General features: G+C 39.6%; 2 protein-coding genes across 3 annotated transcripts in view; one reads left to right on the plus strand and one right to left on the minus strand.

The window, feature by feature from the left end:
* The window catches only part of EFCAB7 (EF-hand calcium binding domain 7), a 38,094-nt gene extending 33,886 nt beyond the window's left edge, over positions 1 to 4,208 (minus strand). The window contains exons 1-2 of the mRNA XM_073357452.1: positions 4,057 to 4,208; positions 226 to 413 (exon numbers count right to left, since the gene is read on the minus strand). Coding sequence (XP_073213553.1) covers positions 226 to 412 — 187 coding nt within the window. The 5' untranslated portion in view covers position 413; positions 4,057 to 4,208. The remainder of the gene's footprint in view (positions 1 to 225; positions 414 to 4,056) is intronic.
* Positions 318 to 27,420, plus strand: part of ITGB3BP (integrin subunit beta 3 binding protein) — a 56,083-nt gene continuing 28,980 nt past the window's right edge. Inside the window, exons 1-4 of one of the 2 annotated variants that reach the window (XM_073357461.1) lie at positions 318 to 413; positions 4,057 to 4,208; positions 9,710 to 9,752; positions 17,071 to 17,209. In XM_073357461.1, the coding sequence (XP_073213562.1) occupies positions 363 to 413; positions 4,057 to 4,208; positions 9,710 to 9,752; positions 17,071 to 17,209 (385 nt within the window). In that variant the 5' untranslated portion in view covers positions 318 to 362. The other variant, XM_073357462.1, reaches the window with a different exon arrangement.

Here is a 27,420-nt window from a genome sequence, read left to right on the forward strand (position 1 = left end):
ATAGGTATAAACTTTGGAAGTGTCTTTATAGATACAGCCACTGATGCTTGAAAACCCAAACCCCACCAAGAACTGCCTGAATCCTTAAAAGAAGCTATTGTGACCAAGCTCCATTATGTGCTGGGGTATTTCTACCAGTGAAATGCTGGCTGTTGGTTTGAAAATCAACTACTGTAATCTTCACACACAAAATTCAAGTAAAGAAAATTATCTCCTACTCATTACCTAAACATAGTTGTTCTTTTGATTTAATATTTTCTAAGCTGCTTTTAAAAACAGCTAGGTAGGCCGCTCTGCAGTTCATATAAAAGGACTCCTCTTCAGAATACTGTGATTTCTTTGCTTGAGAACTTTCTGAGAGTATGGTTTTCTCACGGGAGAGGGATGCATTACTTCCAGGACTGCTGGCCATTCTGTGAATAATACAAACATATTTAAAGTCTTTTGCTTTTGCTTTCATAGTGTGTAAGTATGTCTCTGCTCTGTCCCCTCACGAACAGATTCACTTAAACTCTCTGTGAATCTGTTTCTTTGCTGTAAAATGGGGGTAATGCTACTTAACTGCCTTTGTAAAGTGCTTTGAAATCCATGAATTTAAACTATGTAGGTGCTAAGTATTATTCATTATTATTTATTTATCTACACTGTAGCAAATTTTCCAAGATACCATACGAGGTGATGCATACCTTAGCCAAAATTAGAATTAAGCCTCTAGGGATTGTCTACACTACACTTTTTTCCTAAAATGTCCTACTGTTGCTATCACTGGCTCAACTCATCTGTGAATAGCAACAGTGGGAGCACTTGTATGGACAAGGTACTAGTGTCCTCTGGTGTTTTAACCACTGTTGTCTAGGCTTGCTGTGGGCAGAGTTATTCAGAACAGTGGTAAAAAAAAAACCACTGGCAGGCCAGCAGGCACCTCGTCCACACTGGCACTCTCATTATTAGTGCTACTGGTTGAACTTAGTCGGTCGTAGTAAAGGTGGAATACTTTTGGGGAAAGATGCTCATGTAGACACACCCTAGTGGAAGTGGAAAGTGTGTGGAATGTGGTTTTTCACCACTCTGTAAATGACTGCTTAAAACATAAAGAAACAGGCAACATATTTCCAGAGATCGACTGATATAGAGATCCAGCATGGAGTATTTGCTCAACTATTCTGAACAAATGGGTACCCAAATACTAGTGTCCTGAGGAAAAACAGAATTTTGGGAGTCTGAGTTTTCAGAAAAAAGAAAAGGAGTACTTGTGGCACCTTAGAGACTAACCAATTTATTTGAGCATGAGCTTACAAAAGCTCATGCTCAAATAAATTGGTTAGTCTCTAAGGTGCCACAAGTACTCCTTTTCTTTTTGCGAATACAGACTAACACGGCTGTTACTCTGAAACCTGAGTTTTCAGAGCTGATCAGAATTTTAGCCACAGAGATACAGAGCTCATACAAAGTGATCAGGGCAGTCTTTATGCCCAGAGTCTGACTGACCTGAGTGACACTGCACAGCTGTAAGGGTAACATCAAGAGACCCCAGTCAGGGATGAACCCCCACAATTATGTTAGGTTCCATACAAACAGAGTAAGACAGTCTCAAACTCAAAAAGCTTACTGATTTAGAACAAAATGCAACATGTAGGTGTAACACATATTTGGAAAGGTTGGGGGACGCAGGAAAAGGAGAACAGTGGTAACAAGATAAGCATTGTAATTAAATGTACGTGTTAAAAGTCCTCATGTATGGCATATATGTTGGCTTTTTTGCAAGCTTCTTATTACTAGAGACTTGCTGTATCTGGAGATATATTTGGTAAGAGTAACTGTGCACTGAAAGATTATACTTTGTTGCTTTTACTATTGGGTTTTATTCATCCTCCCAAATCTAAAAATCCAGCAGATTTAGAAACCATTAGGCTGATCAGTTCCACATTGTTTCAGCAGGGAAAACCTACTGGAAAAAAATCTTTTTTTCATTCAAGATAAAAAAAATTAAGTTAATAAAGTAATTTATCTGGTTTAAAGCCCATATTTAGAAAATTTTTTTCCTAGCTGTAATTTCTTTAAAAGCATGTCTAACAGTGGAAACACTGTCAAAATTTTACACACCTATCCTTCAAACACGTAAAGTTAAGCATATCCATTCAAACTGATGGAACTATTCGGATGCTTAAAATTAAGCATGGCATAAGCGTTTGCAGCATTTAGGACCTTAAACTACAACATACCACCATAAAACTACACAGAACAGAGTGGGGAAAAATCTGGATTTTTTTTCAATAATTGAAATAATTCAAGACAATAACACCTTTTGCTCATAAACAGCAGTGAACTTTAACAGTGGTTTTCTTCTTTACCGAAGGTGATTAAGGTTTTTAGAAGGCCACCACAGAGGTACACTAAATTGTGCTGTACTGTTGGCCTAACAGCCTCTAACATTATTTTACCCAGCTTTGACTTCTGAAAATATATTCCCGTATAATAAATTGAATATCTCAAGTTCAACAACAAGATAACGGCATAGGTAGGGTCCCCTTCAGGACTCATTGGATTCTTACTCAAGAGGGCTAAATCACTCGCACTTTCCTGAGTTATATAGGTCTTTTCCATTTGGGAAAGAAAGATAATAATCGCTTATCATGGATGAAGTACCCTATTTATAATACACAGACCGCCTGCCTGACACTTTCATATTACACTGGCATTAGAAAGACCCCACAGGGACACAGTGATTCAGTCTGGTCCTGTAAACGGGTGTCACTATAATTAAGTACCAGTGTTACACTCAGAAAATGGAAGTGGGTTAAAGTCAAGGAGGAAAAGGAGAATAAATGTTAATTTTCCAGTAACTAGCTTTATAAAATATGAACTGTTGTTTATGCTCCTCAGCCCACTCATTACCAACCGATTTATTATTTGTGCAGCAGGTGGTGCTGCCAATTTGTGCAGCACAAAGGTGCTGCCAATGTTATTTGAAGTCTAGTGTGCAATAGTTTTCCAAGGGAACTGGTGGAAGCTCCACGGCTTGGGTCATTAAAATCTCAACTGGACAGATGATGAAGCACTAATATATATATATAGTAAGGAATAACTGTGCATCAGAGGAAAGGAGAGGGACTAGATGACCTAACAGCTCTCCCCAAGATTCTTGAGAAAAGAAGACTGATGTGGGAGCTGATAACAGCCTTCAACTATGTTAAGGGCTGTTACAAAGAGGATTGGTTTCAGAGTGGTAGCCATGTTAGTCTGTATCAGCAAAAACAATGAGGAGTCCTTGTGGCACTTTAGAGACTAACAAATTTATTTGGGCATAAGCTTTCGGAGGCTAAAACCTGTGATCAGTTGTCCTCCGGGTCCACCAAAGGTTGGACAAGAAATAATCAGTTTAATCTGCAGTAAGGGAGATGTAGGTTGGATATTAGGATAAACTTTCTAATTACAAGGGTAGTTAAGCATTGAAATAGGCTTCCAAGGGAGGTTGTGGCATGCCCCCGGCCAAACACCTATCAGGGATGGTGTAGGTTTACTTTTTCCTGCCTCAGGGCAGGGGGCTGGACTACATGACCTCTCCAAGCCCTTTCGAGCCCTACATTTCTATGATGAGTTCTCTGATGAAAATTCTAGTGTCTACCATTTCATCACAGGAAAGGCAAACCTACCAGATCTCACTCATTGGGAAGCAAGAAGCTCTCTCTTACGACATTATGTTAAGCCACTTCCGAAACATCTCCCCTTCTGCCCACGGAATCCTGGTTCCGTGTGTTTCAGTGAGATTTCAAGCCTAGTTTGGGGCAATTTAACCCCCCTCCCAATGTTTCACTGACTAGCTCTAGGCAGCACCCGGGGTCCCGAGGCTGTTGCCAAGGGGCAGTGGCGGACGCGGTCTCTTTCCAGCTGGGGGGATTTTTCTCCTTTCTCCCGGTTTAATTTGTAAACGAACGTGCCCAGGCCCTAAACGGAGGGAGGGAGAAGGGCCGGGGGCTGCCCCAGAGCCCGCGCATGGGAAGGGGCAGAGAGCAGAAGGCAATGGGGAGGGGATGGAGTGACCCCTCCTGTGCTGACCTTGGGGACTCCTTGTTTCGGACCTGGACCTTGCCCTGGCCTCGGCCCGGGCCTGCCGCCGCCGCCGTGCGCCCTCCGCCTCGGTGCGTCGGGTACGGGCCGCCCCGGCCTGAACGGAACCGGCCGCCTCCTCTGGACGGTGTTTCCAGCCGGTGAGGTTTGGGTGGTACACGGCGGGCGGGAACCGAGCAAGCCCGGGGGGTGCCGGAGCGGCTGCCGGCGCTGCCATCATGCCGTAGGTAGCGGGCATGGGCGGTGAGAAAGGGGGCAGGTGTGGGGGGGCGCCGGGGTAGAGCTGGGGGGCGCGAGGACAGGAGCTGAGGGGCGGGAGGGGACAGCAGGAGTTGGGGGTCGGAGGGGACAGGGTCTGGGGGCCAGGGGACTAGAGCTGGGGGGGCGGAAGCTGGGAGACACGAACACTGCCCTGAAATCAAGCCCCGTCTCCCTTCCATCTCCACGTCAGCTTGGAAAGGGCTGTACAGGCTGCGGCCAAAACTTTCAAACTTGGCTGCTTAAAGTCACCAGCTAAATAAGTTGCCCCTTTGGAGGGGTGAGGGCCGGGTTCTCCTGGCGTCTCTGAGCCCCACACAGATGCCAGTGTGTGTGTGTGTGTGTGTAGACAACACTTTCAATTGTGGGTGCCTTAAAGTTCAGCACCTAAACAAATGGTTATTCCCTGTAGCACCCACGGCGGTGAAGTGAGTCCTCAGCGCCTCTGAGAAGCAGGCCACTTACTGAAGTGCTTAAAGTTAAGCTACCCTAATTTGAAAATGTTAGTGTTTCTACATAGAGTGCCCCCGAAATTCAGCCACGAGGACTGCTAACCAGCCCACATCTCACTGCACAGTAGCAGGGGTAGAAGAGATTTTGATTCAGAACACTAGAGCAAATCCCTTACTTGGAAAGCGTGTGGGATATTTCACGTCAATGTGGAACAGTTTTAAAACATAGTTAAACAATTCTGCCACAACAAACAGGAATCTCTGAATTTTTATTTGACTAATGTTTTCCTACAAATATCAGTTTTGTATATAATGTTAGCCCAAAGGCAAGATTTATTTTTTAAGGCAAGGGTATTTTAGTAGTTGGAATGAAAGAGAGGACTCATGGGTTTTATTACTAGTCTTCTCACCAAGTCACCTTGAGTCAGTTAACTTCTTTGTACCCCAGATGAAGCTACTACTTATCTACCTCCAAAATGTGTTCTATTGCATGATTAATCCTTGGATAAATGGTGATGTAGAAGAACATGGTGGTAAAGTGTGTGTGACTTTTTCATGCCCATGAAAGTGAGAAACTGACAGCAGCTGCTTGAGATGTAATAGCGGTAGCTGTTGGGCTGTGACATCCACTATTGGTTCTTCAGATTCTAGTGGACAGCTGCGCTGGGCTCTTCCTGGCTGCCGTTATAAGGGTTGATCTTCACTATACTATGCTTCCACAGACTTTTTTCTAAATCCTTTCTGTTTGAGTAGCTATAGTTCCTACCTCTCCTGTTGTTGGTAACTTCCCAACCAACAGCAGAGGCTTCTGAATACCAGTGGAGAAAGTGAATCAAGTCTTCATAATTTCATTTTGCTGCTTAGCAAGGCTGTGAGTAGCAATAGAGGCTCTGCAGCAGTCTGCCTGCAGACTGGGGCAGGCAACACTGCATCCATTCACAGTCTGTTCACAGATAGTTATCGTAGCAACTATAGATAGACAAGTGTGGCTTAAATAATTTGTGATCTCAGACAATAATCATTCTAAACTTTTTACGAAATGTACTAACCTTGGATTGCAGTACTTGAGTGCATTCCTCATTTTATTTCTTGCACGTTGTCTTTTACATTTCACTTTGAACCTGGAAAATAGTAATGTTTTTTCTTCAAGCTTTCCCAGCTGTTATGCCATTTTTTCCTTTAGTTCTTCCTGTTTCACTAATATATGTAAATACTATCTAATTATTTCTCTACTAAGAGCCAAATAGATTTTAACAATGTGGCCAGTTGAAAAGTCAATTACAACTAAAAACTTTGTGAAGTCTTATTATGTTGTCTTACTGTTACACTAGAATGCATTGGGCTGAAAATTTTATAACCCACATTGTAAGAAAAATATGACATACAGATTTCCTCAGTTTAAATGCTGTTTTCACACTGGTACTCAGGGTGGAAACTAAATACAAAAACATACCCCCAAAATATTTTTTATTTATTTCCACTAATAATGAGGTGTATTTAAACTAAAAATGTACCTTCCTTATTAAAGTCTTCATGCTGTCATTACTTAGAATAGGATTATGGTATAGTGCAGCGGTTCTCAACCCATAGCCCAGTTAGCACGCAGCTGCGGCCCACCTCAGCTGTGCACTAAAGGCTGGCCTGTGGGGTTCCCGGCTGCCCAGCACAGTGGCATCCGGGCAGTTGCCTGGCCCCGCAAGCTCCAGGGTTGAGGTCAGGCAGCCACCCGGCCCTGCATGGCAGGGGCCCGGGGTTGGGGTCAGGGTCTGGGCTGCTGCTGCCCTGCCATCCAGCCCCTGCAGCCCAGGTAATACATTGTGTGCCGCATATGCAGCCCACAATGATAAATAAGTTGAGAACCACTGGTATAGTGGGACTTGAGGCTTGTGATTCAATCAGTGACCTCCTGAGTGACTTCTGTATAGTTAGTTCCTTGCAATATTAATCACTTACCATACCAGGTTTTTCTAAAATTTAATGTCTGTCTACAAAGTGAGTTAGAAAATAGTAAGGTTGAAAGTCTATATAACACCCAAAAATGCATTGTGATTTCTTCAGAATAAATTTTCCATTAAGTGATACAGCCACTTCATCATGCCATATACTCCTTCTTTATTTATTAGCGCCTCTTGCAAATACCTTTCCCCACTCATCTTCAATTTATTTCTTATATAATTTGCTTAAATACATGGAAAGTTAAAAAAAAAATCATAGTGTACCGGGAGACTGTAAAATCTCACTCCTTATCAAGGGCTAGATGGTGAAACCCATACTCTCTCTGATGAGCAATTACTCACATGAATAGTTTCACTGAGGTAAATAGGAGTACTTTTGTAAGTAAATGCTCACCAGTGTTAACAAGAGACTCTCAATCTGGCCTAAAGGGATTTTCCAATATGTTATAACAAACGATAGTTATGACTTTTTTTTTAGATGGGTAAATATTATGTGTAAAGTACCAATTACCAAAATGCATATACTTACATATACATACACCACCATCTACTATGCACAATTAAGAAAACAAAATGAGCTCTGTCCCTGGAGATTTTAGATCACTTGAGGGTAGGGGACTCAGGTAAATGAGCTCTTGTACGCTGCACCTTAATGTGCTTGGTTTTTCCTTCCTCTTCCCTACTTGTGCAGACTGTGACATTTACTACTGTCCTGGTATTGTAGTAACTTTGTCCAGCCATGGGAGGAAGAGAGTGGGAACTAACAGAGGTGATCCCACTGCCCTCTATATCGTAAAGTAGTGTGGGGTTCTCATTTCCACAGTTTAGATTGTGTGAGCTTTTTCTCCTCTCCCGCATATGCATCTTTTTGCATGTACATTGGAGGGAGGGAGATACCTGTGGCCCAATGGGGGGCTCCTTGTTAATTTTCCGAATAAACTTTTTTCAGAGCTTTTAGCCAAGGACAGTGGTTTGGACTTTAACACCTCTAGTCTTACATGATCCTGACTGAATGATAGTTGACTAGTGATTTACTTACCCCTCATTAGGGCATCAGAGGAGATACTGTCAGGTGAGATAGAATCTAATGCTTTCACTGGAAAGAGCAAGGCCAAAATTATTATTACGCAGCCCCTTCTGATGTAGAAGTACTTACCTGAGAATCTGCCTCTACAGCTGCATAGCTCAAGGGGCATATAGAGGTTCCACAGGCCAACAGAGGCAAATTTGGGCCAACTGGAACTCTTGCTCTACACGATATCTGACAGATTTTAAATAACGTGGGGCTGACCACTCTACAACTTTTTCTCCGAGAAATTTCCCAAATCCGTATTTAGGATTTTCATGCAGTTTTTCATTTGTCCTCATCATAAAGCTATCTCAAGTCCAGATTCTGCTGTACTTTGGCTTCCAGCTCCTTTTGAAGTCCATCATAAAAACTTCCATCATAACATAGAATCAGAAATGTAGGGCTGGAAGGGATACCTTTGTATAACATGCAAATGCATTGGCTCCCAGAGCACCCTAACCGAGAGAATGTATTAATGTATATAATGTTTTTCTGCTGCCATTGGGGTGGAAGATATAATGGAGTCTGCATTCCTTAAGCAACATGGGTCACTATATTAAAACAAAAAAAAACAACCCACACACATTGTAAAGAATTCCATCAAACTGTTACACCTTTGACTGTCCCTTGGCAAGAGTTTGTGGGGTTTTTTAATATAGAAAATGTAAATCTTACATGTTTGGCTTTTTTAATATAGTATTTTTTCCTATTATCTTTTTAAAATACAGATAATTGTAAACCAGTGTTATCTCATACAGTCATATTACATGAATAATATTTCAAAGATGCATTTTTAATTCATTTTTGAATGCCTTCACATTTGAAACCAGAAATAGTGGCACACTCTAAACAACGGTATATTTTAAATGAGGTCATCTTACTTGCTAATGAGTCAAAACAATCTTTTCCAAGATGAAATCAGTGCATTTACATTTTGAAGTAAAGTGCATTTTCCAAAGCTTGTTTAATCTGAAATGAATGTGTAAAATTCTTATAGAATGACTTTAAAAAGATTTTCATAATTTTTTAGTTACTTTATATAATGCTTTAAGCTTTGTTTAAGATTTAAGAAAGTACTTAAGTTGCGGTTGTCTCTGGGTAAAATAGTCTTAATTTATGTTGACCTTTCTTTCCTTTGAGTATTTAGCCTGCATTCAATAAAATTTTGATGACTGCTCTTTAGAAGACAGCTGTACGATATAAGAATTATAAATATTCAGCTTTCCTTTCCTAGTGTTGCCATTAACAGCTGGGCATCCAGTTCAGCAGAGCAAATTTTGCAGAGAGAGCTTGGCATGTTCCTGAATCAGTATAGTGAAGAAGACTAGAAAATAGTTTCTTATGGTTTGGGGACTTGTAAAGACATAGAGCATCTGTTCCCCAGTTAAGTCATAGTCTGGTAGCATTGAATCATGTTAAGAGCTAAAATGATGGGAAGAACTACTTTTTTCACCTTGCTGTATCCATGTTTAAATACTTAATACATTATTTCTACTAATGGCAAAATAATTATAACACCTACCCAGAAGGTATGTAAGTTGGAGTGCACTTGTGTACAGTTATTTTAATAATTGGCATTTTGTCTGAAAGAGACAAATGCCTGTTTTTTACTATATAATTCAGTCTCTTGGTTTAAACTGGTAAATAATGGAGAGGTGGATGTTTTTTAGTACAAACACTTGTGTTCCAGCTTCCAAAAAAGCAACCTTTTTGACACGTTCTTTGAATCAGTTAATGAATTTGCTGTATCTGAGATTACTTTCCCTCAAGTAGCATTTAATGCATAGAAGATTTAATGCATTCATAACTAAGAAAAAATAATTATTTTAAGACCACAGATGATTGATCTTATTACTAGACATTTTGTATTTGAAGGAGTATAAATCTTGTCTGTCTTTTGCTTGCAGAGTTAAGAGAGCACTGAAGTTGGAGACCCTTGCGAAAGATAACGTAAGTACTGTATTCACTTTTATTATTGGAATTATATGGAATTTACATAAATACACAGCATTTCATTAGGGTTATGTTATAGTGGATTGGCTGACAGTCTACAAAAGTCTCACTAAGGAGAAGTGATTACTAAAAATCTTTGGCATGAAATTATTGTTTTTGTATACATTGCCTGTCAATAAGTGAAGTATTTATCTGCATGAAGAAATTGGCTATAACTGGAGAAATAGGCATATTTTTGGTTATCTTCGCTACTTGTCCGAGAGCTGAATGAATTAGGAACCTTGTTGAAAGCATTTATTAGAAATTAGCTCCATAATTATGGTAGCAAATGTTCTGCCATCTAATTGTACATGTAACAATATGGAATTATGATAATGCTATAATCTTCATATTATAAGCTGCAAAATTGAAATGAAAACATTAAAAGCATTTTTATGTCAAGGATATAATTACATCCCTCAGCTAATCTGGCATAATGAAACAATAAAATACTAACGCTGCAATAAATTTCACCACAGTTATCACAATAAAAATAAAATTGTACTGTTGCTATTATTTTTTGTAAATGCAGCCATTGTATATTCCCAGTGCCAGCATGTCATGACATATGTCGGTTTATTATCTACCTGTACCAACAGTGGGTGTTGCTACAAACGCTATCACGGAGGAGTTCCTGAGGATGGTAGCCTTAAAGGGAAGGAAAATTAGTGGAAAAGTATATTGGAAAAAATAGCTGGTCCGTAAATGAGCTTTTGGTAAATCTCCACATGGCTATGTCATTTTAGAGAGATTTGTTTATATGTGATACATATTTAGAAGTCTCATTGGTATTTTGCAAAATAGAAACTTGCAATTTTAAAAATTTGCTGGATACTTTTTTATTTAAATAAAGGTGGCAAAATACCGCAGTGGCACTAAAAAAAAATCATTAGCAATTTAATTAGCAGTTTAGTGTACCATTACCCAACTTGTTCTGCGGAGAATGCAGCTGTGACTGTAATTTTGCATCTGTTTCTTGGGTCGGAGTAGCATTGTTGTGGATGAGTGGTCCAGCCTGAAATTAAACACAGTTTTTTCCTACCCTAAAGCTGTTATTTTTCTGAGATGGCAACAAAAGTGGTTTAACAGAGAAGAATTGCATTTCAGACTAGACTTTCCTTCTGCAGTAAAATGACTATAATAAAAGCCCTTGTTTACATCAGCTTTTCAGAATATGATGGGTTAAAATATTCACTTGAAGTTGTTTGTATATTGGGGGGCTATGAACTGTAACGTGACTACAATAAAGTTTTAATTTATATGGCACCTCTCCTCTTGCACAGATTGCATCCCCATCCCATACTGCTGCTTCTCCTTTGTCTCCCAGGACCATCTCCATGGGCACAAAATGCCAATCTTCTCCCGCTATGCCCTCACCTGATGTGACCTCTGCTTCTGTATTTAAAAAGTCAGGAATGAGTGGTTAAAACTGTGTAATTTTGGTATGACATCATAAGGATTTGCCCAGCTATGCAACAGATCTGGACTCTCTTTCCCTGAAGAGAAACTCTGATTGCCACAGAGGTTGTGTGCTGCAGTAACTCTGTTCCAAGGTAGATGCTCAAAGGAGACTTCCTTCATGTCCAGAAATATGGTGGCTGCAATGTCAGGCATTCAAGGTTAAACAGAGAGGGCTCCTTGAAGCTTCAGTGGGGCCGCACAGGATCTCCATCTTGCAAAACAGGGTGGATGTAGGTTAAATGCCTAATGTACCATTGATAGCATTTTGTAACTAATATTTCTCTGAAAAACTGTCTTTACTGGCAGTGATGGGCTCAGTTCATCTTAATGTGGCAAAAGGTTAGCAGTAGGGTAGCCCAAGGTTTCCTGCTAGGACAGGGGTTGTTTAAAATATTAATGAACTGGAAAAAAAGGATGCAAAGATGATATAAAATTATTAAATCTGCAGATGATACAAAATTATTTAGGCTACTCAAAACAATGGAGAAGATTGAGTAATTCAGAGATATATAGGAAAGCTAGATGAATGAGCACCAAATCAAAATTCAATGTTAATATATACAAGATAATGCAAATTGGAAGAATGAATTAGATCAACTCATAAACATTGCTTTATTATAAACCCACAGTAACTGCTCAGAAACCCTGTGTATCACTGTGGGTAGTTCAGAGAAAACTTCAGCTCAGTCTGCAAAGGCGGTCAAAAAAGAAAAAAGCAAACAAAATGTTATAATGCGCAAGGACCAAGATAGAAAGCACTACTTAAAATATAAGGCTATTCTATAAAACAATGTTCCATCATCTAGTCACCCTGTTAAAAAAGGAATTGCAGAAAGAGAAGGGTTCCAGATCCAGACAGTGAAAATGATGAGAGGCATGGAAAGGCTTTTGTATAGAGATAGATTAAAAGATTGGGACTGTTTATTTTAAGAAAATGAAGAAGAGGGGATAGGATAAAGGTATACAAACATAATGAGTGTTATTGGGAAGGTAAATTGAGCGTTCCTATTTATCCTTTTCTATAATACAAGAACATGAGGACAGTGAATGAAATTAAAAGGTGGCCTATTTAAAACTGAAAAGGATTTTCTTTTTCTTACCCCACACATAATTAACCTGTGGAACTCCTAGCCTCACCAACAGCTGCGGGCAAAGAACTTAGAAATAAATAAATAAATAGACATTAATATGCATAATGAGAATACTCATAAAAAGCTACACAGAGGAAAAAATAGGGACATAAACCCATATGTGACATAAACCAACCACTGATTGCCTGGAGTTAGGAAGAAACTTCTCCTATGGGCAGGTTGTTACATAATTGACCATTAGGCATTTTGGTACACACCCATCCTCCGTTTTTCATGTTTATCGTCTCTGTAGACTTGTGACAACAAGGATGCTCCCCATAAGAACGTATCCTTGTCTGAAAAATATTTAGAATCCTGTAAATAAATAAATATTAACTGGTTTATAGTACACGTCATTCTACCCACTGCTGAAATGTAGCCTCTTCTTTAAAAGTAGCAACACTGAATTCCCACACGGGGGAGGCAGGGAGCAGCAAAAGTGTCTTGAAGCCACCTTTGTGCCCTCCTGATCTTGGGCTACTTGAAGGCTGAAGAGGCCCCATGCATAACTTAGATTCAGTACTTTCTCCTTAGACTTTTGTGTAGCAGCCCCTACCCCCAACACAACCCTCCTGCTCCCAGCCTTGCCCGTGCTCCTATGCCAGAGCATGCAAGACGTTCCTGCACTGGGGAATTCTCCCTTGGCTGGGTCATGGGCTTTCAGGGTATGCCTACACTGCAGCTAGGAGAGAAACTCACAGCCCTGGTAGACAGACTTGAGGGACTTGAGCTAGCATGCTAAAATAGTCATGTGGACGTTGAAGCTCTGGTGGAGACTCAAACTAGCCACCTGAGCTCAAGTCTAGAGGATTGGGGGGGCTTTAGTTTGGGTGGCTAGCTCAAGTCTCTGCTGGAGCCACAATGTCCATACAGCTGTTTTTAGCACCCTAGCACGAGTCTGTCTACCTTGGCTGGGAGGCTCACACCCAGGTGCAGTGTAGACATATCTCTGGAGCCCTTTACGCTGCTCTGGCTCTTTGTTTCAAGGAGTCAGGGTGAGGTGAGGTTCTTGCCCCAGAAGAACATTTGTGCATAGCAACGTTGAACAAATTCAGGATAAAAAGTAAGGAATACTATATTCATTTGAAACTGCAGGGAAACTTAGGTAAGCAAAATACAGATAATCAAATTGAAATCAGCTAGAATACTGCGTAAAGTATCAGAGGATCTTTAATGAGCAAAAATGGGGAAGACTGTGATTTTACATTTTATTCATGGTGTCAAAACTGTGTAATATGCATAAAGCCCTGTAATTATTTTTTCTATCATTAATGTATGGTGCTTAACTGAAGAGATTATAAACACGATTAGTAACATTGCTGTAAACTAATGTGTGAAATTGAAGAAATGGTATGAGTAATACACAGAAAAAACAGGTTATAGATATTGAGTTTTGTGGTATACAGTACATTGTAGTGACAGGAGAGAAGGCTGCTTCCTGTTTTGTGAGCTGTTTTTATATTTGTGAAAGTATGGATTAACAATTAAATTAAGTTGCTGCCTAACTTTCGAAACCAAATTTAACAATTAAAACAACAAAAATGACAAAAAGCACTTTTTGTTTTTGTTCTGCTTTTCTGTGAGGGTTTCTTTCTGAAAGCTCTTGTTTCCAAGGAGAGGAAAAAGTTGTCAAATACCTAGATGTGGTATATTTAATGGCTTAAAAATTTAATAGGAAAAACTTTTTCAGTAAAATATCTTCAGGGAAAAAATGTCATTAGCCAAAATGTCCCTTTCTCTTCACTGTGCCTGCACCTGTTGAGCACCAGTCTGTTTCCATCTTCTATGCCAGCAATGTGTAGAGCAGAGATATCTTGCCTGGTGACTTGAAGTCCCTTGGTATGATAGCTGCTAGATAGCTGCTAGATATAAGGGAAACGTTATTATGCAAATCTTGAAGCTGGGCCTTCCAGTTGGTTCAGTGTTTCATTCTTACGGCCCCTTGTTCAATTGCTGGGTCATCTGGTTGCTTATTTTACTTTGAAGCGTCAATATATGATTGTGTGTTGACTGTTATGCATGTTGCTTAATACTTAAAATTCAGTCAGAGGTAAAAACTGGTGGTCGCTATACCATTTGAAAGTGTCTGGGGGCTTTATTATCACCCCTAAGGATATAAGGGTGAAATTCTGGCTTCAGTGAAGTGGGAGGCTTTCTTTTTAGTGTTGTTTGGGTTTAATGGTGTCTTCGTGTGTTTCGTTTTTGACCTAATCATCACTGGTGTTACTTGAAGCTGCTATTTTCTTCCTTAGTAGGATGCAAGTCATCATCAGAACTTAGGTCCTTGATGTACAGGCAGATTCCTAATTTCTTGTGTAGTGGTAATGCAGTGGAGCTCAATTTTTTCAGGGTTATAGTTTAACATCTGGTCCAGGAAGCAAAATGTATACAGTAGAACCTCCATTCCCGAGCTGTTTGTAACTCTGAGATTCTACTGTACCAGTGAATTCCAGTCAATGTGTTTTCTTCTAACACATGTAAAAATATTGACTACTAGTTTGGTAAACAACAACATTTTTATGGCTGACTTAGAACAACGCTTCCTCAGCTCTCGTCCCCCAATGCCCCTACTCTACTTGCGCTACATTGATGACATCTTCATCATCTGGACCCAAGGAAAAGAAGCCCTTGTGGAATTCCACCATGATTTTTACAATTTCCATCCCACCATCAACCTCAGCCTGGACCAGTCCACACAAGAGATCCACTTCCTGGACACTACGGTGCTAATAAGCGATGGTCACATAAACACCACCCTATACCGGAAACCTACTGACCGCTATACTTACCTACATGCCTCCAGCTTTCATCCAGACCACACCACACGACCCATTGTTTACAGCCAAGCTCTACGATACAACCGCATTTACTCCAACACCTCAGACAGAGACAAACACCTACAAGATCTCTATCAAGCATTCTTACAACTACAATACCCACCTGCTGAAGTGAAGAAACAGATTGACAGAGCCAGAAGAGTACCCAGAAGTTACCTACTACAGGACAGGCCCAACAAAGAAAATAACAAAATGCCACAAGCCATCACCTTCAGCCCCCAACTAAAACCTCTCCAGCGCATCATCAAGGATCTACAACCTATCCTGAAGGATGACCCATCACTCTCACAGATCTTGGGAGACAGGCCAGTCCTTGCTTACAAACAGCCCCCCAACCTGAAGCAAATACTCACCAGCAACCACACACCACACAACAAAACCACTAGCTCAGGAACCTATCTTTGCAACAAAGCCCATTGCCAACTGTGTCCACATATCTATTCAGGGGATACCATCATAGGGCCTGATCACATCAGACACACTATCAGAGGCTTGTTCACCAGCACATCCACCAATGTGATATATGCCATCGTGTGCCAGCAGTGCCCCTCTGCCATGTACATTGGCCAAACCGGACAGTCTCTACGTAAAAGAATAAATTGACACAAATCAGATGTCAAGAATTATAACATTCAAAAACCAGTTGGAGAACACTTCAATCTCTCTGGTCACTCGATTACAGACCTGAAAGTGGCAATTCTTCAACAAAAAAACTTCAAAAACAGATTCCAACGAGAGACTGCTGAATTGGAATTAATTTGCAAACTGGACATCATTACATTAGGCTTGAATAAAGACTGGGAGTGGATAGGTCATTACACAAAGTAAAACTATTTCCCCATGTTTATTTTTCCGCCCTACTGTTCCTCACATGTTCTTGTCAACTGCTGGAAATGGCCCACCTTGATTATCCCTACAAAGTTTTTTTTTTCTCTCCTGCTGGTAATAGCTCACCTTACCTGATCACTCTCCTTACAGTGTGTATGGTAACAGCCATTGTGTCATGTTCTCTGTGTATATAAAATCTCCCCACTGTATTTTCCACTGCATGTATCCGATGAAGTGAGCTGCAGCTCATGAAAGCTTATGCTCAAATAAATTTTTTAGTCTCTAAGGTGCCACAAATACTCCTTTCCCTTTAGGTTAGTAATCATATTACTTTAAACTAGAGACTTAATTTTGGTTTTAATTGACCTCTGCTGTCTTAACACTGATTTTTCTTTTGTTTTTAGGAAATCAAACACTTGATAAAAACGGATAAAAATAAGATGAATCTTTAGTGAAATAAAAAGTCTAAAAATTCTGACCATGATTTTTAACCATAACGAATTCTGATTAGAAAGGAAAGTGCATGCCATAGTAACATCAAATTAACTTATTTTTCCCAAAAGAATTAACCTTTAGACTAACTGCTCAAAAGAGGACTTGGCACTCAGTTTAGGCATCTATATCTCTAGGTACCTTGCAAGTTGGATTTGTGTATGAAAGCTGAGAGGTTGACATCTAACAGCTTAATTTGCATATTTCGGTGCTGTTTGCGTGTACATTTGGGGATGTTCGTGAACAGGGACACTCAAAATTAGGAATCTCTTTGAAAATACAGTTACAACTTGGCCTATACTGCTTGATTAAACGTTAGTAAATTGGGCCATTTTAAGAGACTGTATGCTGACTGGTTCTGGGAGCACTGTATGGTCCACCTTAACAGGAAGTGTGGAGGCTGTAATTGTGAAGCACTGAGAATGGAAATTGGAGGGAGGGATTGGAATTGTCAGGGTTACATAAGGGATATGGAAGGACCTCCCTATGAACCAACATTTATTTATTCTTTTTTTAAACTTTGTTTAGCCACATGAAGCAACACCTTTGAAGACCAGAAAGAAAAATTTAAGCTCATATTCACCAACAACGGGAACATGTCAAATCAGTGCATTTTCATCTCCCACAAGTCATAATGTACAAAAGCTCGGAAATGGTCTATCAAATGGTTAGTTGAACATTCTCTTTTACTTATTGCAAAAAATGTCTTGTTATTGATTAAATCAGGGTCTTGATTTAGTAATTTATGTCTCATCTGGTATGTCTGATTTCTTTTTTCTCTTAAGGAGTTTTGATCTTTATGGTGAAATCCAACATTTTTAGGGCTCTCATCACATAAATGTAAGCTTTTGAGGTAATTATGATGACTATCCTGTAGTAGGCTTTTCTTTTCTTTGTTCAGTATAGAACCACTAGCATGTGGGGGGGGGGCAACTCCATTCCTTCCTGGAATTAGACCAACTTTTGCTCACAATGAACTTTTGCACATTCTCTCTCTCTCCAACTCACAGCTTTCATTTACAGTGACAGTGGGTACTACTTTTGTGAATGAAAGGGAGCATATATTTTGGAGTTGCTGCATATTACCTGAGAATGTTATAAAAGAAATCATGTTTTAATAATTTGGAAGGCAGTGTAATCTAGTAATTAGAATAGAGGAGCTGTATTCCCAGTTCTACCACTGACCTTGAGCAAGTCATTTAACCTTTTCTGAATGTCAGTTTACCTGTCAGTAAAATGGGTGTAGTGTGTGCTTCTCTTGTGGGGGTTTTGAGTCTTTATGAATATTTGAAAGGTGCTTTGGTATTCTCTGATCAAAGATGATATAGAAGTACAGTTAGTTAACTCTACTCCTGTGCTTTCTTTCATGTATCTGCTGGCTAGGTAATTGGTGTAGGGTTTTGGTTTTGTGGTAGATTGGGCCACCTTCTATGGGGAGTAGGGGCTGTATAGTTTGGATGGCCTCCACCTCAGTAGAACAGGGACCAATCTCCTTGGGGGCAGGCAGACTAGAGTATTCAGGAGAGTGTTAAACTAGTAGCAAAAGGGAAGGATAAAAAGAGAAGATGTGAGCACTCAGCAAAAAATTGAGATGCTCAGAACAAAATCAAGGAGCCTTCAGACATAAAGAGAAGAAATTCTTGAATTGCCTATGCTAAGAGCCATGGGTAACAACAAGAGGAACTGGAATTGCTCATTTACTAGCATAAATTTGATCTAGTTTGTATTACTGAAACCTGGTGGATTATTTGCATGAATGGAAAGTTAAAATCAATGGTTATCACCCATTTTGGAAGGATCGAGTAGGCAAAAGGGGAAGGGGAGTGGCACTGTACGTCAGAAATGGCATTACCTGTTTCTGAGTCACTGGTAACTCAGAAGAAAATGATCTTGACTGCTTATGGATAGATTCCCTAACAGATGAGGAATTAGTTGGTGTCTGCTACCAACCATCAGATCACACTAGGGAATAGGATGACCACCTCCTTATGCACCTATCTATAACGTTCAGGGGGGAAACTGCGTGATCATAGGGGACTTTGAATTTGAGTGACATATTTTGGAAATCTCATGCTGCAATTACTAAAGCATCTGTGGAATTTCTAAATATTATAGATGTTTCTTAACTCTAAAAGTGTTGCAGCCAACATGGGGGAATTCTTTATTAGACCTTGTCCTTTCAGATCGAAAGGAACTGATCATAGAACTAAAAATTAATGATAGCTTAGGTATGAGTGATCATGACTTGATAACATTTAAGTTGTGCATGCAGAATACAATCCAGACTGGTAATATCTATACTTGGTACTTTAATAGGACCAGTTTCACAAAGCTGAAAACAATTATGAGCCTGATCAGCTAGGAGAGAGGGTTTAGTCAGACAAAATCTGTATGATACTTGGGAATCATTTCAGAACACCTTACTAGATGCCTAAAAAGCGACAATCCCACAATGGAGGAAGAGGCTGTGCTGGTTTAAAAAAACAACCTGGTTTAGAGCGGAAGTGAAGGCAGCTGTAAAATATAAAACAACAAATGGAAGAAAGGGAAAGTTGATAGAAATGAATATAAATCAGAAGTTAGAAATTGTAGAAAATTCCTAAGGAAAGAAAAGGGACACATGGAAAAATCTATGTCAAGCAGAGTTAAGGACAATAGGGAGTTTTTAAAATATATTAGGAATAAAAAGAATGGAATTGGTCCATTATTATATGCAAATGGTAGAATTAACAATAATAATGCAGAAAAGGCAGAAGTTTTCAATCAATATTTCTGTTCCATATTTGTAGTCTCATCATATGGTGATATAATACTCTTTCCATTCCACTAGCATCTCTGGAGGATGTTAAACAGAAGCTACTAAAGTTAGACATTTTTAAATCAGCAGGTCCCGATAACATGCATCCAAGAGTTTTAAAAGAGCTGGCTGATGAGCTCACAGACCATTAACATTGATTTTCCTTAAGTCTTGGAGCACTGAGGAAGTTCCAGAAGACTGGAAGAAAGCTAATGTTGTGCCAATTTTTTAAAAGGATAAACAGGATGACCCACATAATTATAGGGCTGTCAGCCTGACATTGATTTGAGCAAGATAATGGAGCAGCTGATATGAGACTTGATTAAGAAGGAATTAAAGGAGATTAATGTAATTTATGCAAATCAACATGGGTTTATGGAAAATAGTTCCTGTCAAAATAATTTGATATCTTTTTTTCATGAGATTACAAGTTTGGTCAATAAAGGTAATAGTGTTGATATAATATACTTAGACCTCTGTAAGGTGTTTGACTTAGTACCACGTGACATTTTGATTCAAAAATTAGAATGATATAAAATTAATATGGCACACAGTAAATGGATTAAAAACTGGCAAACTGATAGATCTCAAAATGTAATTGTAAATGGGGGGGTCATCAAGTGGATGTGTTTCCAGTAGGGTCCTGCAGGAATCTGTTCTTGGCCCAATGCTATTTAACATTGTTAAAAGAAAATCATCACTGATAAAGTTTGCAGATGACACACAGTTGGGAGAATGGTAAATAATGAAGAGGACAGGTCACTGATTCAGAGCAATCTGGATCACCTGGTAAACTGGACAAAAGCAAACTGCGTTTTAACACTGCTAAAAGTAAATGTATACGTCTAGGAACAAAGAATGTAGACCATCCTTACAAGATGGGAGACGCTATTCTGGGGAGCAGTGACTCGAAAAAGATTTGCAAAAAGAAAAGGGAGCATCACTTCATCTGATGCATCACTTCATCTGATGCTTATGCTCAAATAAATTTGTTAGTCTCTAAGGTGCCACAAGTACTCCTTTTCTTTTTGTGGATACAGCTTAGCACGGCTGCTACTCTGAAAAAGATTTGGGCGTTGTGCTGGATAATCAGTGGAACGTGAGTTCCCAACTTGATGCTGTGGCCAAAAGAGCTGACGTGATCCTGGGATGCATAAACAGGAATCTCAAGGAGAAGAAGAGAGGTTCTTTTACTCCAGTATATGATACTGATTTGTTCTTGATAAATCCATGCTGGTTGCCAGTGATTGCCCCTTCATCCTCCAGGTATTCGCAAATTGAGTGTTTTATACACTGCTCTAGTAGCTTCCCAGGTATCGAAGTCAGGCTGACTGGTCTATAGTTCCCCAGTTCCTTTTCCCCCTTTTCAAAGATGTGCGCTACGTTAACCTTCTCCAGTCTTCCGGGACCTCTCCTCGTATCCATGAGTTTGCAAATATTATTGCCAGTAGCTCAGAGATTTCTTCAGCTAATTCCTTCAGTACCCTTAGGTGAATAGCATCGGGCGCCACTGATTCGAATTCATTCAAATTGATCAGAAGCTCTGACGTATTCTGTACTTATCCCAATCTGCATCTTTTCCTCTTTATTGTCTATGGTAACTTCGCTAGTCGTCCGATCACATGTTATTTTTTGTCAGAAGACTGAAGCAAAGTAGGCATTAAGCAGCTTTGCCTTCCTATCAACTTCCGTTACCAGCTCACCTTCTCTATTGAGCAGTGGACCCACACCAGCCTTGATCTTTCTTTTTTGTCTGACATATTTGAAGAACCCCTTCTTGTTGTTTTGTTAGCCATTACAAGGGTCCTGGTAGATTCTGTGAATTCTATGAATCTACCAGGGTTAGCCGGGACTACAACGTGTCATCTAGTCTAACCCTCCCTGGAGTCTCCATCACTGACAATTTTTAAATGAAGATTGGATATTTTTCTTAGAGATCTGCTCTAGGAATTATTTGAAGAAATTCTATCGTCTGTGTTATACAGGAAGTCAGACTAGATGATCATAATGGTCACTTCTGGCCTTGGAATCTATGAATCTATTCATGTTTATCATTGTTTCCATAGTCAGGCATATTAACTAACTGTGTTTTAATTATGCTAATACAGTACCCAAAGATCATTAGCTATCAGAATAGTTGTCTTTACTTTATATTTTGCGTATATAAGTATTACCAATTAGCCCTAGAAGGTATAGCCATTCACTTCCAAGATTCTTGTAGAGTTAAATACTCTTAAGGTATATTTTCAGAAGGCAAGCCTCCTTTTTGTGCTTACAAGTGGTTAGTAGTTCCTCTAAACTTTTTTGATAGCAAATCAAACAGAAGCACAATTACTCTATTTGGACCGAGTTTATTTCCCTTCATGTGCTGCCATTAGTATGAACAAGTGTTTGAGTCCTCCTCACAGAAATATCAGGCAGGCAGAAGCCAGTCCAGCTGTTTGATTTTTGTGTCCAGGTCTTCCTCTCAACTTGCTGCTGGGCATCCCCAGTTGTCCTCCTGATTAACGGAAGCAGCTACCGCTGATGCTTTTGTGATGAAGTACCATCTTTCTTTAAAGTGTCAGTGGAACTCCAGAACAACATGGAACAGGAAATTAAAGGAAACGTCCTCCCGGAAAAAGCCAGAGGATGGCGAAAAAATATTCTCCCTCCTACCCATCTTGTCCTCCCACTCCCCACAGGCTTGTGTTGAATACAGGTCTAAGCAATGGCAGGAGCAGCTCCTAACTGGGTGACCGTGCTCTGGTTTTCTCCAGTCAATGGTAGTGGCTCAAGAACTGGAAGGGTGATAACCCTCCCATCCCTATTTTCATACCCACAGGTTCTCTGCACTCTACCCATCAGTCTGTCATTGGCATTAAAGAACTTCCTGAAAATAACTGTGAGCTGCATGAGGCAGGAAGCCTTTATTATCCTCCCTGTACTCAACAGAGGAGCAGGCAGAGTGCTCAGTTCCTTCCCCTCAATGACTGAATTCATCTCTCAATTGGCTGTGCAGGTCTCACACTATGAGGGTCTACTTCAGGACCCCTCTACCTCTACAAAACTACAAATGCCATCTGCAGATTGGGGGTGTGGAGCCCAGTATTCATCAGTCTGTACACGGAACACTGTCCCTGTGGGAATAAAAGCTCCACGTCCACATGTACTGAGTTGAAGCAAAGTGTCTATGCCAGAGCCCTCTCTTTGTGGGAGACTGAGCTCATTACCGGGAGGTCTTCAACAAAGCAGTTGGCCTCCCTTAGCTAACTACTTCATGCCGAAATGTAGCTCCCTAGTTTTCAGGTACAGAGAGTCAATACCTAGACCCCCAGGCCGCAGGATAACTTCTCCATGTCCTAGGAAAGGGATGTAGCTTATGCCTTCTTTCCCCACCCCTGACGTGGTGGGTTTTGAAGAAAACAGAAAGGCATCAGTACCTCTCATAGCTTGAGTAGCCAAGGTGGGCCTATTTCATAGACCTCTAGCTGTCCTGAGGTCTCGGCCTCCACTTACTAGAAACAAAGGCTGTCAACATCAGGATCCCTGCCCTTCACCTTGACCTTTAGCCTCCTTAATTTCATGAACATTCCCTCCTGTCAAAACGAAGTCAGGGATCTCAATACCTGAAAAGATGCTTCTCTGCTTACTATGGGGAATTTCCTGCGTTCTTGATATAGATCCCACAGAATCTCCACTATCCCTTCCATTCTGCAGTTCTTCCAAAATTCCTATGAAAAATATCTGCTAGCCCTGTAAAATACAGGTCCCTCTCAGGGGGTCTGTAGGAGGTTTTCCTGTGGAGTTCTACTCCATTGTAACCCAATTGGTTCCTCAAGGCAGTTACCTTGTCCCTTTGTTAACTACTTGATTCTCCTTGAAGTCTAAACTTTTAAATGCTCTCTGCTTGGACCCTTTTGAATCCACCCTCACTATTCTTCTTTCTCTTCCCTGTGGTGGAAAGTAGCCTTTCTAGTGGCCAGCACTTGGGCCAGAGAGTTTGGGAGTTCCCAGCCTTGGTTTGTAATCTCCATGTTAGAGCTAAGATCTTTTCCCATCCCATGAAAGTTTTTGAGATTTTGAAAATGTTTCTCATTCCCATTCATCAGAATGAAACTGAGACCTTTTGAAATTTCACCAAAAAAATGAGACACGGACACCCCCCCGAATCGCCAGTAGCCCAGGTGGTAGACCCAGGTTCAAGCCCCTGCTTCGAACCAAGCAAAGGGTGTCTCACAGCCCAGGTGAGCACCCTAACCACCAGGCTATGGCAATTCTAGGGTGGGTCTCTCTCTATTTGACCAGAAATCCCATCCTGGACCTGAGAAACCTTCCTGATGAAGTTTCTCCCAAACTGACATGGTTCTATGAAAAGTTTTGTATGTTTTAGCTGATGTGTAAAAGGAGCCGTAACAACCTTTTTCTACATTCATATAGCTACAAAATGCTGTCAAATACTGACTGCTACATCCCATCCTTTCAACCGACCACTTCTCTTTCTCCCTAGACATTTTACATTTATTTTAAATGTTTTAGGATTTTACTAGGCCTTTGATTGGCAAGTTTTCAGAGGGGTCCTTCCAAAGCAGCTCTTGGGAGGTCTACTCACCCCAACCGGCTCTGTCTGGTGTTCTTTACCCACTTCCTTCTGTCAGTTTCTTCCTTCTTGCCACTTTATGGCGAAGCTAAATTGGGCTAGGTTAGTTACTCCTTCTCTCCCAATGTGGTCATTGCTAGTCAGATTAGTTTGTCCATAATGGCAGTAGTCATTTCATGGAAATGCAGATTTCTCATACCTTGGTAATTGTTTTCCATAATGTGGCGGCACTGGTATGTACAGTAACCCAGTCGGGAATCAGGCTTGGGCAAAATGACTAAATAGGGCGGTGTATACTAACCATAATTGTGCTCCAGCTTTGGTGTTCTTAACACGGGAAACTTGCCTGCACCCTGGAAGGAAAAGGAAATGGGCTAGAAATCCTGTGTCCTAATGGCTACATCTTGACAGACTGATAGATGAGGAGGACTCATCTGTTCCCAGTGTTGCAATGTCTTAGAAAGCAACTAACAAAAAGGAATTTGTTCTTGTGAGCACAGAAATGCAGTTGCAGATTTTGTGGGTGCCTGCAGATAATGAAGCTGTGCCTCAGCCTTGTTGGATTTATACCCCAGAAGGTTAATACATACATTTTATACCTGATGTTAGCATTATATGCAGCTTTAAAATCTTTCAAAAATTTAACAGGCTGGGGCTTTTAAAATATGCAATATTAGTGACTAGCCCATTGTGTATGCATGTACGTTTTTAAACAGCTCTTTCATTTGGATGTTGGCAAATACCTTCATCAAGTCATACATAAATGTGTCTGTACTGCAGGTGTTAAACAATTTTCTGCAGAGCTGCACAACTCTAGGTTTGCATTATATGGGCTTTTTTAATAAAAAGGAAAAAATGCCTTGAGGACTAAAATGCTTGTGTATTGAGATGTCAATGGGAAAGGTGAGCATGTACTGTATTTCCATACTGAAATTAAATATGGACGTAAGGGAACATTCTTTTGGCTCATAAAAAGACTGATCACATGTTCACAGCTGACATTTAGATGGATAATTATTCAGTAATGGAGCACTAACTACCTTTTTCTACATTCATATTGCTACAAAATGGTGGCAAAGACTGACTGCTGCATCACATCCTTTCAACAGAGTGCTTCTCTTTCCGTAAAAGAAAAGGAGGACTTGTGGCACCTTAGAGACTAACAAATTTATTTGAGCATAAGCTTTCGTGAGCTACAGCTCACTTCATCGGATTGATCTCTAGCTCACTAAAGCTTATGCTCAAATAAATTTGTTAGTCTCTAAGGTGCCACAAGTACTCCTTTTCTTTTTGCGAATACGAACTAACACGGCTGCTACTCTGAAATCTCTCCCTAAAGACATTTTAAATTTTATTTTAAATGTCTTAGGATTTTATTAAGTAATGTAAGAATACAACAATAGAGAATTGTATTACAAAATGTATTTTATTAGCTTTAAAGACTTTCCTATTTACACTATACAAAGTATAAGAAGTTCCATATATAAATGCTGTCCATTTAAGAACACTGTAAATATTGTTTTTCCTTTGAATAGGAGTGACTAAGTAAGCCCCTCAAGAAGTCTAAGTGCCTAGAGCATGCTACTGTTGGTTAAAAGTATACTGTATTTTTCAGAATCTAAACACCCTGATGTAAGTACACATTTATGATGTCAAGAATTCATTGTTGCAATGCTCTGGTGGGCTGCATGATAACATACGTGTGCATTGGCAGACTACCTTGAAGTGCATGGCCCATTTATTACATTCTAAATAAATGATATGATCCCTTCTTCAGTTCCTCTTCCTTAATGGCTAGTATATTTTTAAGATTCATTTTTAAATTAATTTACTAATTTTCAAATGCACTTACGGTTCAGCTCTTGTACGTCACTAGTCCCGTGGTAATTTCAGTCTCATAAATGATAGCCAATTTGCTACAAGTACTTAAATTTAAATTTTAAATAACTTGGGGATAGGGCCCTCAGCTATTGTGGAACAACTTAAACTTTTATAGCACTTTGTCATGCTGAGGAATCTCAAAACGCTTTACAAAACATTAAAATTAAAACTTAATCCATCCTACAGAGCTAATACTTACATGCAATAATTTAAAAGCCAGTGAAAAGAAGTGAAAGCACTTAACATTTACACTGAATCAAGGGGAAGGTGGGGCCATTTCTCATGTCAAAAAGGTGATATATAGTAGCTAAGGGTGAAATCCACCCCAGTGCAGTGGGCCTGCATTGGTAGCTATGCACCTCTTAAACCCCACATTAAGGGCCCACGGCTTGCTGCAAGACCTCCGCCCTAGGATGTATTCCACCTTACAGAGGCAATGAGACACTGTAGTATGTTTGGGGAATGAAGCTGTGTGTGTTGAGGTAGGGGTAGGTATTTTAAGAACTAAGTGAAAATGCTTCTGTATGAAATTGTTCTGGTAAAAATAATACTGATCTTTACTATTTTTGGAAATAGAAGAACTAGGCATTGTATTTGATCGGGTCTGCTGACCTGTAAGTGCTGTGGACACTAAACTTGACTGACATATTACAGGGGCTTCTAAGGCATCCATTGACATAACCAAGTTTAAAAAAACCCGCTATCCTATATCGGAGAACAATACCATGCATCACCCTTGCATCATCTCCTCATAACAAATGGCAGATCCAAGGGATAATTTAATCAGGGGACCAACTGATTTGGAAAAGAAAGTCCAATAATTAGAAGAGAGCTTGAATGGACTTGTTATATTCAATAAGAAAAAACTCTTTGCTCTTGGGCCACGAGTCACTATAAACTTATTATCCTCCCTCTTCCCCCAGAAAAAAACAAACAAAAAAACCCAGTCAAATAGAAAAAGAGAAGAGAGGATTTGAGTCTATAAATAGAAGATCTGAATTTGTACATGAAGCAAAACCTATTGAAGTCATATGGATTTGAACTTGTTTTTCCTGAACTTAAATCTAGCTTAAATTTTCTTATATTTTTATTAGGGCTGTCAATTAATTACAGTTAACTCACACGATTTACTAAAAAAATTAATCATGATTAAAAAATTAATTGCAGTTTTAATCACACTCTTAAACAATAAAATACTAATTGAAATTTATTAAATATTTTGGATGTTTTTCTATATTTATATATATATATATATATATATATATATATATATATATATATATATATATATATATATATATATATATAGTATTCTGTGTGGTAATTAAAAATCAAAGTGTATATTATTTTTTTTTATAATATTTGCACTGTAAAAACAACAAACCAAAGAAATAGTATTTTTCAGTTTAGCTCATACAAGTACTGTAGTGCAATCTCTTTGTCATGAAAGTGCATCTTGCAAATGTAGATTTTTTTCGTTACGTAACTGCACTCAAAAACAAAACAATGCAAAACTTCAGAGCCTACAAATCAACTCAGTCCTCCTGCTTGTTCAGCCAATTGCTAAGATAAACAAGATTATTACATTTACAGGAGATAATGCTGCCCTTTTCTTATTTAC

The sequence above is a fragment of the Lepidochelys kempii genome, chromosome 8 (genome assembly GCF_965140265.1).
Source record: "Lepidochelys kempii isolate rLepKem1 chromosome 8, rLepKem1.hap2, whole genome shotgun sequence".
Taxonomy (NCBI): Eukaryota; Metazoa; Chordata; order Testudines; family Cheloniidae; genus Lepidochelys; species Lepidochelys kempii.